The sequence below is a fragment of the Natator depressus genome, chromosome 11 (genome assembly GCF_965152275.1).
Source record: "Natator depressus isolate rNatDep1 chromosome 11, rNatDep2.hap1, whole genome shotgun sequence".
Lineage (NCBI taxonomy): Eukaryota > Metazoa > Chordata > Testudines > Cheloniidae > Natator > Natator depressus.
The window spans coordinates 39,971,231-39,987,371 of record NC_134244.1 but is presented as its reverse complement, the minus strand read 5'-3'; the positions used below and the strand labels follow the sequence as shown (position 1 = coordinate 39,987,371).

General features: G+C 45.5%; 1 protein-coding gene and 1 long non-coding RNA gene across 3 annotated transcripts in view; one reads left to right on the top strand and one right to left on the bottom strand.

Moving 5' to 3' along the window:
• Positions 1–8,514, bottom strand: part of METAP1D (methionyl aminopeptidase type 1D, mitochondrial) — a 71,686-nt gene extending 63,172 nt beyond the window's left edge. Inside the window, exon 1 of one of the 2 annotated variants that reach the window (XM_074967585.1) lies at positions 8,229–8,514. In XM_074967585.1, coding sequence (XP_074823686.1) covers positions 8,229–8,268 — 40 coding nt within the window. In that variant the 5' untranslated portion in view covers positions 8,269–8,514. The remainder of the gene's footprint in view (positions 1–8,228) is intronic. The other variant, XM_074967586.1, reaches the window with a different exon arrangement.
• LOC141995977 (uncharacterized) lies at positions 1,451–6,916 on the top strand. The gene is made up of 3 exons (XR_012641451.1): positions 1,451–1,514; positions 4,553–4,653; positions 5,705–6,916. It is a non-coding gene; the product is annotated as an uncharacterized LOC141995977 (long non-coding RNA).
• Positions 8,515–16,141: the final 7,627 nt, after the last annotated feature.

Here is a 16,141-nt window from a genome sequence, read left to right as displayed (position 1 = left end):
AATTGAAGGCTCGAGATCTCACCATCCAGTAAAGTGGCATGAAAAAGCAAATAAGCAATGGAATCTACTCTTCCCCTCCTTCATTAAAATATTTTTAAAACAATTTCTAAATGCTATGAAAATGTGTTCATTTAAATTTTTTTGTACCTCAGTAGACAAACTGATAATTATGAAAATTACCTACAGCTATGGATTCTAGAAACAGTTCTAATGTAAACAAACATCCTCTGAAGTTATAGATCACGTAAAATAACATTTGTTGCTTTTAAAAGAATATCCAATTGGGTTGGGACAGCAAAATTGTGACTGTCAACACTCCTCACGTTGAAAACTGTGAGCTTTTGTTTTCATTTGCTCTTGGTTCAAGACAGTCAAAAACCACACTGGATAGGATCTAAAACTAGAAAACTATTTTCTTTCTGGTTCTATTTCAGCTGTGGCTAGATTTTACACAGAACAATTCCACCATGTAAAGACAAAAACTTCAAAAGTCAGCCTTATCAAATACAAATCAGAATGCTGGCATTTTTGTTTGCTTGCTTGCTTGTTTTTTGCTTCTATCAGCCTTGAGAGTGCACAAAACGAACTTGGAATTTTGTCAGAATGAAACAGTTTTCCAGAGCTACAAAACATATGCGACATAGTATATTAGAACTCCTCTGGTACATATATTGTGATATTTTTGCCTATGACTGTTATAAGTGACTTCAGGACTAAAGAATGAAATTCAGTGTGAAAGCTAAAGCGAAATGAGGACACTATCAAAACACAGAAAGCTGGTCCCTATTTTAAAGGGGCACAGTCATCTTACTTTAAGCCCATTTTACTTTTGTTTAAATGTCAGTAAAAACAGTTGTTTGTTCATTTTAACATCGCCCTGTAATGCTGGAAATACAAACACCACTGTACTAGGTTAGGAGAATCAAAAAATGAAACTGAGTGATCTAGTGTCATCATTCAGTCGAGAGAGATGGATGTAGTAAAAATGGGCAAATACCTAAACCTTGGATTTAAACACTCCTAAATTTTGAGGAAGTTCAGATCCTAATCTGGACAAGTTGGGCCTATCTCTATCAGAAAATCAAAAACAAACAAACAGTGAAGAGTAAATTAGATTTTTATTTGTTCAGTTTTAATAATGTAAAATCTAAGAACTGGTAAGGATATATAATTGGAGGAAAATATAGTTTGCAGCTGCTTTATTTTCCCAGCTAACCGTAGGAATAATATATTTTCAAAATTGGAGCTTGCAAGTTTTCATGCCTATTTGGTAAAGATAAATACAGATATGGGCATCCTGTAGAAATCAGTCTGTTTTCCAGCTGCATAACTATTATTTGATGTGACCATAACTAACCATTTCATATATGCTGTATCTTTAGTATTACACACTGTATCTTCACAATATATGGTAGCTTAAGTAGAAAAAACTATCTTTTTTCTTGCATATAGGAATATGATCTATGGATACTTCCACTGCAAGATATCTTAATTTAGATGAAGAAAATTTGAGGGTAAGTATGTGGTGAGCATACTAGAGTTTACAGGAATATTCTGTTATAGTGTCACTAGAGGCAGGCCCTGAAGTCAAACCATTAATTCTCATTCTCAGAGAAATTAAGTGAAAGCCTGTGGTAGGGAGTTAAAAAAGAGCGGTTGGAGAGAGTGTAAAGGGGAAAAAAAAAAAAGCATTTGAGATAGTGTTGTTTTTTCCTTCTTTATAGTGTATACCGAAGGCCTGGTTTTATTATTTTAATTATATCAATTCCCTATCCCTATTTTCTCTATTAGAAATTCAAATCTCTTCCAGCCCGATAGGCTCTATGGTGACTGAAGAACTAGTGAAACTAGGAGAACTAAGAAAGTGACAGTTCAGCAACTGAGTGGAAGACATTTTTAGTCAGGCTGTTTAAGAACTTTTTTGTTTGTTTGTTCAGGGTTTTTGGCCAGCTATTTAACATCAATGAGTAATTTAAGGGAAGGGTAGTTTAGTGGTTAAGACACTTATGTGGGACTCTGGAGACTGGCTGTGCCACAGACTCTCTGTGTTTCAATTCTCTGTCTGTAAAATGGAGATAATTCCTTTCCCCCCCCCTCTTTAGTCTTGTTTATTTAGCCAACGAGCTCTTTGGGGCAGTGGGCGTTGTACTATATATATGTTGTCTGAAGTGTTGTTGTAGCCATGTTGGTCCCAAGCAGGGGTGTGTACAGGAATAAAAATTTGGCCGCTTTTGGAGGGGCACTTTCTGTGCCCCGCAGGACCAGAGGAGCTGGCTTGTCCCTCTCCCCTGCAGCCGGAGGAGCTGACTCTCCCTCCCACAGCCAGGCCGGTGGAGCTGGCTCTGCTCCCCACCCTCCACAGCACCAGGGCCAGTGATGCTCACTCTCCCCCAGCAGCTGGAGGAGCTGGTTTCCCCCCGCCGTGGCTCCAGGGTCAGAGGAGCTGTCATCTCCCACCCCAGCCCAGGGCCAGAGGAGCTCGCACTCCCTGCCCCAGCTCTGGAGTTCTCTGCCCCTACCAATTGGGGAGCAGGGGGGGACACGTGCCCCTGCTTGCCCCCACCCCCTCCTTGCACACTCCCCTGGTCCCAGGACAAGGACTAAGAGGTCAAATATGAAGTGACTACTGTTTTGTGAAAGCTGTTCACTCATGGGTGATATGGTCTTTTTGCCTTTTATCATTTTTTTGAGAGTTCATTCAAGAACATAGTGATATTCTTTTATCACCCACAGAGTTATTTAGTGCACTAGATGAGGTACACCACATGTTGTGATAGGCATGTGGAGGACCCATGGATCTTGAAAGGTGTGTTGTGGGGGGTATTTCATCACAGCACTGCAGAAGGTCCCTGGGGGATGGGGTTGTAGAGTTTCTCTTGGAGTTGTTTGGGGAAAGATTTTATGATATCCTTAAATTCTTGGGTGAATTATGGTATGGGGTATTCTTTGAGTTCTTTATAGCAGGTGGTGTCAGAGAGTTGTAGGTTGGCCTCATTGATGTAATCATCCTGGTTGTCATCAGAGAAATCACCTCTACATTAACATCCCTCACCATGATGGCACTGCTCCCTGCCTCAAATAGCCACAAGACAACGGAAAACATTCAGATATCCACCCCAAACACATCGCCAAACTCATCCATTTCATCCTCACCCATAAAAATTTTACATTCAGCAACAAGCACTGTCCAAACCATGAGAATAGCCATGGGGACTAGAATGGGTCCCCAGTAAGCCACCTTGAAGAAGAATTATTGGACAAATGCACCATGAAACCAATGATATATCTCAGTAACATCAATGATATTTTCATCCACTGGACAGACAACCTATACTCCTGCACAGATTTCCACCACAACTTCACCCTCTCTCTAGAACACTTCCAAACCAACATCAGCTTCAGCAATGGAATCCTACAGACAACTATATACAAGAAACCCACGTATCACCACACTTACCTTCACAGATCCAGTAACCACATCGAGCACACCAAGAAATCTGTTATCTACAGCAAAGCTCAGAGATACCACAGAATATGTTCCAAGGAGAAGGCCCAGGACACCTTAACACACTTAAAACCCTGGTCACCAAGCAAGGACACACAAATGCCCTGAAAGAACCTGCTTCAATACAGAAGAAAGAAAAAACACAAAAAACACCAATAGCATACCCCAGCAGTCACCTTCCATCCCACATTGGAATCCATCTGGGGTGTCATTAAACTATTATAACTGATACTCAGTGGGGCCGCATCCTTAAAGAAATCTTTCCCAAACTCTCTCTTTGCGCCTCCAAACAAGCCCCCAGCCTTGCCAAGCCCATCATCAGAAGCAAGCTGACCAAGACACACCATCTCAAAGCAGCACCAGACTCTGCCAAAACCTGCAGAATATCTCCATTGCTACGATGATCAAGACGCTCCACAACCCATCATTCAGGATTCTTGAGTCCTACACATGCCTATCACAATATGTGGCATACCTCATCACGTGCACTAAATGCCCCAATAACAACTATGTGGATGAAACGAGAGAATCACTAGACTCTCAAATGAACTCACACAGAAAAATGATAAAAGACAAAAAGACAATATCACTCATGGTCAAACACTTTTCACAAAACTATCACTCTATATCTGACCTGTTAGCCCTTGCCCTCAAAGGCAACCTACACAACACCTTCAAAAGATGAGCCTGGGAGCTTAAATTCATAACTTTGTTTGACACTAAAAACCATGGACTCAATAAAGACACTGGATTTATGGCTCGTTACAACAAGCTGCAACCCACTAACCCTCCTTTGTCCTCGGACAGCAGAGGTGTTAACTGCCCACTTCACCTCGAATGGTCTCTTGCAACATGTACATAAGAACAACCATCAGACTAAAGGTCCATCTAGCTCAGTATCCTGTCTTCCAACAGTGGTCAGGATACTGGGCTAGATTTTAGTAAGAGTATGATTACCTGTTCTGATCCATTCCCTATCGCCCATTCCCAGCTTCTGGCAAAAACATAACTCCTTATGCTTAACAATGTGTTCCACCTTGTATTTAGCTGTGACACTCTGGAGTACCTTGCCCAGACCTGAAGATGAACTCTGTGTAAGCTTGAAAGCATGTCTCTTTCACCAACAGAAGTTGTTGGTCCAGCAAAAGGTATTACCTCTCAACCACCTTGTCTCTGTACTATATATACATATAGTGTCTAGCACCATGATTTTAGTAAGAGTATCTAGGTCGTACTATAAACACAAAATAAATAATTTGGGATCCAGGATGTCTTTGTTAAAGACACAGCACTTTCACCTTTTCTATTAAGTTGTTAAATTGGCAAATACAATTAGATCTTCTCTTCACTGGCTGTAAAACTCTCATTAAATATGGTTCAAACATAGTTGTAGCAAAATTGAGTTTAGGATAATTGTAAGGCTTGTCTCAAACAGTTTTTTTAAAGTGTACATCTAATGCAGTTCTGCCCCCACCTGCATTTGTGCAGACCACTCATACTATTGTAAACCAGTTCTCATTGCACAGGAGTTTCAATCATGTTTTAAAAGTTTTAAAATGCAATTCTACAGACAGTAAAGCAGGCGCTATTTGAATTTGTAGTAACGTTTACTTTTAGAATATAAAAGAGCTTTTTATCTTTCCACAAGCATACCTATCACAATAATTCAACTTTTATTAACATTAAAAAAATACACAATTTTCTTAAAAAAAAAAAAAAAAAAAAAAAAAAAAAAAGTATGCTCCCCAATCAAGTTTCTTTGATAATTGGTGGAGGGTATTTACCCAGCATTCAAATTCCCAATATCCAAGGTTTTCAGATATGCTTATTTTCCCAGTTTCTAGAAACAGTTTCATCACAATGAACAATCCTTTTTCATAATTTATCAAAATATTTTTAAAAATCCATTAAAAGATATCAGTAAGGCACAGCTGACAAAAACAAGGTAATTTATATTCAATTTAGATGGAATAGATTCCCTTAGCTCAACAGCAATCTTTTAAACTGGGCTGTCCAGTTCAGGGAAAATCAGCCCTACATAAACGCTCTGGTGGTTTTGGTTTACAAATGTCTCATAAAGCAGAACTGAGAAGGAAACTAGATAAAGTAAGATGCCCTGAGAGGAGGTTTGATATCTAAACAAAATAAAAATAACTTTGAACAATAAAATGGATAACAGACACAAGTTTGCACCCACAGGGAGAAAGAAAGTGCCAAGCAAGATGGCTGCAGAGGTCCCAGCTACAAAAGCAGAAATTGGTGAAACAAAGCACTCAAAGCAAGACATGCTAGACTAGAAGCCCTGGAAAACCTTGCCAGGTTTTGAAGCTTCTGAAATTTAGAAAAAAGTGACAGTGTGAAGCCCTCTAAACTGTTACACTAAAACCCAATTAATTTGAGACTCAAGCCAGAAAATAATTCTTTATACACAGAGCAGCGCTACTGCATACTTCAGGGAAAAGAATGGATGTGAATGACAGAGGGAAGATCCAACAGGTACCAGGAATAAAAATAAACAACTAAGAGTTTGAATCTGAAGGACAAACAGTGTGGCTTTTTACGGACTTGAGTAAAGTAAAATTTCCTTACTGATACAAACATTCATCACTAAAGAAACTGACATTTCTGCCCTTCAAAGTTCAGGGTTATATACAAAGGACTTTTATATTTTCAAACTCAAAGCCTGCTCCAAAACTGTTGTATAGACTTAAAACAAGAAGTATGGCAGAAGATATGGGCTCCTTATACAAGAGAAAGGAGACTGAACTTTTGTTATGTATTAGCTCTAACCTTATGCTTTAGTTGGAAGCATGCAGAGTTTGGCTTAATGTTACAATTTAATGGTTCTAATATTTTCAGTTTATGCTCTGTTATTGTAACAGATTTAACAGACTTTTCCAGAACAACATGAAAGAATTTTTCCTTCATGAAAGACCATTATTTCTCACTCCTTACAGATTTAGAGACCAATTCTTACTCAAGCAAGTACTTTGATAGGATTATTAATTTGCAACCCCTCAAAAGCATGGTTGCCTGAAACAGCTTCCAATCTTATATCATGTGACACAATAAAACAAAGTGGGGAAGGGGTTCAGAGAGAAAAACAATAGAAATCACAGCAATAAGATTATACAGTTACTCAGCAAAGGTAAGTGCATAGCATGTCTGAACAATTTTTTAAAATAGTTTTTAATCAATATGCTACTTAAATAAAAATAAATTGTCTTGGCTGACTCACTTCTTATGGGTTTCATGTTAGAAGTGGTGCTTTTAGGAGGGATTTGAACAAGGGGAGAGCGATGACCTGGCAAATAAGTTTGGGGAGCATATTCTGCACATAGGTGGCAGTGTGGAAAAAGGTACGGAGTGAGCACTAATCATGAGGGTTTGCAAGATTGGACCCTTATTAAGGAGACAAGAGGTAGCTGAGATGCATGCACACACTTCTGTCAATATATGGAACCTATTGCTGATACAAACAACAGCTGAAATTATAACTGAATGGTTAGAGGAAAATAATTATCCTGTGTCTTTATATTATGCATTCAGTAGTACTTTGGGCCTGATATGATTTTAAGACCGCATCATCTAATCCTGCTCAGAGCTGGTTTAATAAACACAGACAGTAATACCCAGTATGAAGGCTGCCATTTTATATTAGGGCTCCCAAAGTGACTAATTCTGGTAGAGCTGATGCAGCGCAAGCAACAGAAGAATTTTTTTGAAAGTTATCCTGATGTAGACTGGGACCTTCTGTAGGAATGAGTTTGTTTGTGCCTTGTGTGTAGTAGTGTGTCGGGGTGGACAGCACTGTGTCCCCCTCTCCCTTGGGTATGGTGAGTTTTCTATATCTGCGTAATAGTTTCTCTTGTAGGAATGGGTTATTTTGGGTCACACTCTCTGCCTGCAGGGACAGGAAGAGAATCCCTCCCCTTGAAAAGATTTTGGAAGAGGGATATTTTCCTGTGTGTTTTACACTCACTAGAATGTATAGGTGGGATTTTACTCTCTGTATGTGTGCATCTATAAAAAGCATTGTCTACTCTAGAAACTCACAAATAAAATTTCTGTTAGTTCCACTAAAATGGTGTGAGCATAACAGAAGAAAGCGTACACAAGCTTCCCATGGCAGGACCAATTTTTACCATTGTTCAGTTACACTTGCTTTTAACATTAATTACAATGGCGGTAAAGAGGTCCAGCCGTTGAAACCTTGTCTGCACAACATCTCTCAAGAATGTTAAACCTAGTGGGAATTTTCCCCCAAAATTTCTACAGCGTAGACACAGTCTCTCCATCAAGGGAAAGGGGACGAGGATGAAGTTGTTGCGAGTTACACCACGTCTCCTAGGAAAAGGAAAATGACAGTGTTCGTTACTGTCTGTCTCCCAGGGATCAGTGATTTTGTTGTGTGTGTTACACCTTCTTCCCATGGGGGAGCCCAGCAGTGGGCGTTAGCGTCTCTCAAGCAAGGAAGGGTGGAGAGAAGAGCATTTTGCTGTATAGGTTTGTTACAGTCGGTCTCCGGGGTGGGGGGAGGATTGTGTCTCTCTCGGGGGCGGAGGAAGGATTCTGCTAAGTGATGTTTTTGGTAAGGCTGCCACCTCCGGGGAAAGATACGTTAGTGGGTTTTACAAGGAAACTTTCACTGCCACGCCACCTCCCCTTCCCTACACATCCATTCACTAGCCGCCGCCAGGCACAGAGTGGGGAACTCACTCACCTCCGCTCAGCAGCGTGCAGGCAGCCCTGGGCGCCGCCATCTTGAACAGGTGGGCCAGGGTCACGTGGGCACGGGCGGCTGGGGCGGGAGGGGCGCGCAGCCCGCCCCCTAGCCTGGTCGCGGGTAATGGATCCTGCAGCGCCCCGACCCCCAGCCCAGCCTGGCTGAGCCACTCTGCCCGCCGAGGCTCGGAGCAGGGAGCGCCTGGGGCCCAGCCCGGCGGTCCCTGGAGCGCGGCTTTCCTGGCCGAGGTTCCTTGGAGAACGGAAGCGGGAGAGCGAGGTTAGAGGAGAGCCCGCCCCCGCCTGGGGCTGCCGCCTCGCCCCGCCCCGCCCCGCCCCGCCCGCTGCCCCACCGGCCTGCCGCCGCCTGGGCCAGCTGAGGGCCACTGTCAGGTGTCATCATGCGCCCTGGTCACTCGGCTCCTTGCCCAAGGCCTCTAGCCCCCGCGGCCCGCTCCGACAGTGCTACGCTTCGCCGGGCAGAAATCCCCAAGCCGCCTCCCTACAGCCCCCAGCTGAACGGGTCGCTGGTGGCCCACCGCCCTTTCCCGTGCCCTCCCTTCCCTTCCTCCGCACCCCCCTCCTCACTGCCAGTTCTCACAGGGGAGAGCCATGAGCCTGCTGGGGCCTCCTGCTTCTAAGCCCCTGTAGCACTGGAGGAGGCAGCTGGCTTGGCCTCGCCCCTGTTACAGCCGCTTTTGCAGACATCCGACTGAGCTCCTCTTGATAATATTGAGGTTAGACAGCTCTTAAAGTGAGGAGGTGGAACAAGCAGCACTGGAACCTGCCAGACCTTCTCTGAGCTCTATTCAGAAAGTGCTTCACAGAGCTGGGCTTGAAAACTTTTCTAAGGCCCTGTCTCCACTGGCAAGTTTGTGCGCAGTAAAGCAGCTTTGAGTGCTGTAACTCCCAAGGTGTACACACTGCCAAGCCACATAGTGCGCAGAAACCACGCAGATGCAGTGCTCTAAAAAAACCACCCCAAGGGACGTAGAGCTTTCTGCGCCAGGGCTACAGCGCTGCATTGCCAGTGTAGACACCGTGGTGATTACAGAGCTGCGACTAGAACTCCGGGAGGTGTCCCACACTACCTGTTCTCACCTCTCTGGCCATTGGTTTGAACTCAGCTGCCATGCCCACAGGTGATCAACCGTCAGCCCTATCCCGTACATTCCTTTGCAAATTTGAAAGTCCTTTTCCTGTTTGCTCCATGATGCATGCCGTGGTCTCAGCGCATCTTTCCAGGTGGGCATGCCTGCTCCATGCACCAGGCGATCCTCTGCTTGGAGCAATGCTGAGCTGCTGGACCTCATCAGGACTGGACTGTTCAGGAAGGATAGGCAGGGCAGAAAAGGTGGGGGAGTAGCACTGTATGTAAGGGAGCAGTATGACTGCTCAGAGCTCCGGTACGAAACTGTGGTAAAACCTGAGTGTCTCTGGATTAAGTTTAGAAGTGTGTGCAACAAGAGTGATGTAGTGGTGGGAGTCTGCTATAGACCACCGGACCAGGGGGATGAGGTGGATGAGGCTTTCTTCCGGCAACTCACGGAAGCTACTAGATCGCATGCCCTGATTCTCATGGGTGACTAATTTTCCTGATATCTGCTGGGAGAGCAATACAGCGGTGCATAGACAATCCAGGAAGTTTTTGGAAAGCGTAGGGGACAATTTCCTGGCGCAAGTGCTAGGGGAGCCAACTAGGGGGGGCGCTTTTCTTGACCTGCTGCTCACAAACCGGGTAGAATTAGTGGGGGAAGCAAAAGTGGATGGGAATCTGGGAGGCAGTGACCATGAGTTGGTTGAGTTCAGGATCCTGACGCAGGGAAGAAAGGTAAGCAGCAGGATACGGACCCTGGACTTCAGGAAAGCAGACTTCGACTCCCTCAGGGAACAGATGGCCAGGATCCCCTAGGGGACTAACATGAAGGGGAAGGGAGTCCAGGAGAGCTGGCTGTATTTCAAGGAATCCCTGTTGAGGTTACAGGGACAAACCATCCCGATGAGTCGAAAGAATAGTAAACATGGCAAGCGACCAGCTTGGCTTAACGGTGAAATCCTAGCGGATCTTAAACATAAAAAAGAAGCTTACAAGAAGTGGAAGGTTGGACATATGACCAGGGAAGAGTATAAAAATATTGCTCGGGCATGTAGGAAAGATATCAGGAGGGCCAAATCGCACCTGGAGCTGCAGCTAGCAAGAGATGTCAAGAGTAACAAGAAGGGTTTCTTCAGGTATGTTGGCAACAAGAAGAAAGCCAAGGAAAGTGTGGGCCCCTTACTGAATGAGGGAGGCAACCTAGTGACAGAGGATGTGGAAAAAGCTAAATGTACTCAATGCTTTTTTTGCCTCTGTTTTCACTAACAAGGTCAGCTCCCAGACTGCTGCGCTGGGCATCACAGAATGGGGAAGAGATGGCCAGCCCTCTGTGGAGATAGAGGTGGTTAGGGACTATTTAGAAAAGCTGGACGTGCACAAGTCCATGGGGCCGGACGAGTTACATCCGAGAGTGCTGAAGGAATTGGCGGCTGTGATTGCAGAGCCCTTGGCCATTATCTTTGAAAACTCGTGGCGAACGGGGGAAGTCCCGGATGACTGGAAAAAGGCTAATGTAGTGCCAATCTTTAAAAAAGGGAAGAAGGAGGATCCTGGGAACTACAGGCCAGTCAGCCTCACCTCAGTCCCTGGAAAAATCATGGAGCAGGTCCTCAAAGAATCAATCCTGAAGCACTTACATGAGAGGAAAGTGATCAGGAACAGTCAGCATGGATTCACCAAGGGAAGGTCATGCCTAACTAATCTAATCGCCTTTTATGATGAGATTACTGGTTCTGTGGATGAAGGGAAAGCAGTGGATGTATTGTTTCTTGACTTTAGCAAAGCTTTTGACACGGTCTCCCACAGTATTCTTGTCAGCAAGTTAAGGAAGTATGGGCTAGATGAATGCACTATAAGGTGGGTAGAAAGCTGGCTAGATTGTCGGGCTCAACGGGTAGTGATCAATGGCTCCATGTCTAGTTGGCAGCCGGTGTCAAGTGGAGTGCCCCAGGGGTCGGTCCTGGGGCCAGTTTTGTTCAATATCTTCATAAATGATCTGGAGGATGGTGTGGATTGCACTCTCAGCAAATTTGCAGATGATACTAAACTGGGAGGAGTGGTAGATACGCTGGAGGGGAGGGATAGGATACAGAAGGACCTAGACAAATTGGAGGATTGGGCCAAAAGAAATCTGATGAGGTTCAATAAGGATAAGTGCAGGGTCCTGCACTTAGGATGGAAGAATCCAATGCACCGCTACAGACTAGGGACCGAATGGCTAGGCAGCAGTTCTGCGGAAAAGGACCTAGGGGTGACAGTGGACGAGAAGCTGGATATGAGTCAACAGTGTGCCCTTGTTGCCAAGAAGGCCAATGGCATTTTGGGATGTATAAGTAGGGGCATAGCGAGCAGATCGAGGGATGTGATCGTTCCCCTCTATTCGACACTGGTGAGGCCTCATCTGGAGTACTGTGTTCAGTTTTGGGCCCCACACTACAAGAAGGATGTGGATAAATTGGAGAGAGTCCAGCGAAGGGCAACAAAAATGATTAGGGGTCTAGAGCACATGACTTATGAAGAGAGGCTGAGGGAGCTGGGATTGTTTAGTCTGCAGAAGAGAAGAATGAGGGGGGATTTGATAGCTGCTTTCAACTACCTGAAAGGGGGTTCCAAAGAGGATGGCTCTAGACTGTTCTCAATGGTAGCAGATGACAGAACGAGGAGTAATGGTCTCAAGTTGCAATGGGGGAGGTTTAGATTGGATATTAGGAAAATCTTTTTCACTAAGAGGGTGGTGAAACACTGGAATGCGTTACCTAGGGAGGTGGTAGAATCTCCTTCCTTAGAGGTTTTTAAGGTCAGGCTTGACAAAGCCCTGGCTGGGATGATTTAACTGGGAATTGGTCCTGCTTCGAGCAGGGGGTTGGACTAGATGACCTTCTGGGGTCCCTTCCAACCCTGATATTCTATGATTCTATGATCAGCATTTAGGGAGAGGAGGTAGTGCAGTTGCAGCTGCGCTCCAGCCATCAGAATTATGATACCCATGGACAGATTTCTAGATGCATGACAGAAAGGGGCCATGACTGCGACACACTGCAGTGCAGGGTCAAAGTGAAGGAGCTGTGGAACGCCTACCACAAGGCAAGGGAGGCAAACCGCCACCCCGGTGCTGCGCCCACAAGCTACCAGTTCTACAAAGAGCTGGACACAATACTCTGTGGTGACCTCACCTCCACTGCAAAGGAGCCTGTGGATACTTCGTTGGCTTGTGTGCCAATTGAGAGTGGACCGAGCCAGGAGGCGGCGGCAATCTTGGACGAAGAGGGGGAGGGGGTCCCAGAGGCAGAGGATGACTTGTAGGCCAGAGATGCATGCAGTCAGGAGCTCTTTTCTACCCTGGAGGAGCTTAGCCAATCACAGCAGTCGGATCTTGGCAAAGCGTAAACAGGAGAGGAGGCCCCTGGTAAGTGGATCTGATTTTGGGAATTGCTGAAGCGAGTTTTTGGGGATAGGAGAGTTGCAGAAAGCAGGCTTGACTCCCACCTCATGCCTAGTCTGAAGGGCAGAACAGGCTGTTGATACACTCCCTCACTTCATGGGAATCTCCCTCAGATCTCCAGGAAACTCTCGTGGAGATACTGGGCAATCTGCTGCTACAGTTTCTTCAGCAGAGCTGCTTTTTTTTCTTGCCCCATGAACGGTAACTTTCCCGTGCCTCTTTGCCATGATGGGTGGGGGGAAAATTGCTGCCCACACGCTAGCTGCATAGGTGCCAGGACGGAAGCTGCAGGCTTGGAGAAGACCCTCCCTTGATTCCCTGCTCCCTTGACCCTGAGCAGCAAGATATCTTCTATAATGATCACCTCCTGTGGAAAGTGTGGGGACAGGAATGATTATCAGGTCCACGCTACAGTGCTGGCTCTCGTCAAGAGCCACGTGCCCAGTATACAGCAGGGTCCGGGAACAGTGATTTACCCTGCCCCTGCAGCTACTCACCATTTTGGGGGTCTTGTGGCTCATGTGTGCTTGCCTGGGGTCAGCCAGTTAGTGACAGGTGTGTGAGTACTGGCTGTGTTTTAAAGCACTGAATCAGTGTTGTCTGTGTTGCAAACAATACTGCTTCTGTAAAATGTTGCATTTAAACTTCACAGAGATGACCTTCGGAGTACAGCCTCCCTCTTTGTTATCGGCGGCAGAATGGCTGCGCAGAATTAGAAAGCGTCCAAGAAGAACTAAGGAGGACTTTATGCATGAGGTTATTATGCACTCCACCACAGAGAAAAAAGAATTGAAGGAGTGGCGGGATAGTGAGAAGAGGGACTGAAAGGACAACGCGGCACACCAGAAAGAAGCTATGGAGTGCCAAGTAGTCACACTAGAGGCAATACTAGCTCTTCAAACCAAGCAGCTCCGCGCCTGCCCTCCCCTGCAGTTGCTGTCACAAAACTCTTTCCCATGCACCTCCCACACACCAGCAACACACGGTTATCAACCTCCTGGCTCCACTCTCTACCCATAGCATTCCACTCCTCCCTCCTCACAATCCAGCAGTGTGGAATCCCACTACCCACTGCACTCAACACCCATCCATCTGCAGTTTGGTTCTGCTGAAGTACAGCACCCGCTGCATCATACTCCAAAGGAGAACGTTGGGTATGATCCCTGGACATACACAAATCTGTAGCCATCCCAGGACCCCTCCTCCTCCTCTTGAGACCTTCCCTTCCCCCATCCCCACTGATGATTTTTTTTGTTTGACTCTCTCCTCTGGTGGTTGTTTTTCAAAGAAGAGTTGTGTTTGTTTGAAAGCAATCTTTATTCTATTAACTGAAAGCAAAAACAGCACTGCAAAACAACATACAATTATGTTAAGGCTTCTGCTTGCATCATGTGCACCAATCACCTACTAGCATTACAAGCACTGCAATCCCGAGCATAGCAACAAATATTAGTAGCTTTCAGCATCAAATTGCTGCCTCAAAGCATCCCTGATCCTTATGGCCACACGCTGTGCCCCTCTAATAGCCCTGGTCTCTGGCTGTTCAAACTCAGCCTCCAAGCGCTGAGCCTCTGTGGTCCAACCCTGAGTGAAGCTTTCACCCTTCCCGTCACAAATATGGAGCGTACCGCACGCGGCTGTAAGCATAGGAATATTGTCATTGGCCATGTCCAGCTTCCCATACAAGCATCGCCAGCGGGCTTTTAAATGGCCAAATGCACACTCCACAGTCATTCTGCACTTGCTCAGCCTCTTGTTGAACTGCTCCTTGCTGCTGTCAAGTTGCCCCATGTATGGCTTCATGAGCCACGACATTAAGGGGTAGGCTGGGTCTCCCAGGATCACAATGAGCATTTTGAGTTCCCCTATGGTGATCTTCTGGTCAGGGAAGCAAGTCCCTGCTTGCAGCTTCTTGAACAGGCCAGTGTTCCTTTCTGGACCAGCCTGCGTTAATGTCTGTGAAACGCCCACGGTGATCCACAAGCGCCTGGAGAACCATTGAGAAATACCCCTTGCGATTAATGTACTCAGTGGCTAGGTGGTCTAGTGCCAGAATTGGAATGTGTGTGCCATCTATCACCCCTCTGCAGTTAGGGAAGCCCATTTGTGCAAAGCCATCCACAATGTCCTGCACGTTGCCCAGAGTCATGGTCTTTCGGAGCAGTATGTGATTAATGGCCCTGAACACTGCCATCAACACGACTCCAACAGTCGACTTTCCCACTGTGAATTGGTTAGCGACCAATCGGTAGCAGTCTAGAGTAGCCAGCTTCCACAGTGCAATCAGCACGCGCTTCTCCAATGACAGGGCAGCTCTCATTCTCAAGTCCTTGCACCGCAGGGCTGGGACAAGCTCATCATGGCAGTCCCATGAATGTGGTTTTCCTCATGCAAAAGTTCTGCAGCCACTGCTCATTATCCCAGACATGCAACACGATGTGATCCCACCACTCAGTGCTTGTTTCCTGAGCCCAAAAGTGGCGTTCCACTGTGGTCAGCACCTCCATGAATGCCACTCGCAATCTTGTGTTGTAGCTAGTGTTATACCAATAAAATAAAAACCAGCAGGATCTTATTAAAGGGGAAAAGGCAAAATACCACATTTATTGTGAATACAGAAAGAATCATAGTAAGCAGTTAGTTATAGCTATAACATTCTATTCAGTCTCATATTTATTCACACATTCATTCATACATACACACACACACAGTTTCTGCAAGGTTGTTATCATAGTTACCAGCCTTAGAGTTGCTCATGCCAAGCCACTGGCCAGGTGGCCTGGACATGAGGAGGGAGCAGGGCCTCGTCAGATGCACATCTGATGCTCCTGGAAGTTGGTTTGCAGAATGAGACCCCCAAAGTTCTCACTTTCTGGAGTCCATTTTTATAGGAATTTCTTCCTATGCCAGTCTATGGGAATTGCTTCATCATGCTGTTGCTGAATCAATCAGCAGATGTCACATTCCTGACGGCTCCGTGCTGCCAGATGTTATCTTGTTCTTTGGTTCTCCCATTCTTGAGGCTGTTGGGTGGATTCCAGTCTGCCCTCTGGTTATTTCCACTTGACGCCTTCTTCAGCCGATGGACACTGCATTCTTTGGCTGGCACCTCCCTGATCATTCAGTTATCCACACCAAGCATCCATCCACATACATCCTCTATCTCTATTTTAATCACAATTGTTAACAAAGCAAGATGAATACAACAAAAGGGCACGGAGTCTCTGGGTGCTGTTTCTGTTGTTACAGAGTATTGCTTTGAGTCTCTGTAACAACCACCACTCACACAGACAAAGAATTGCTTTGAGAACAGACTCTGTCTTAGAATGTACTAACACAATTAGCAGCTTGCAAGTTTCACACAGAGGGAGAT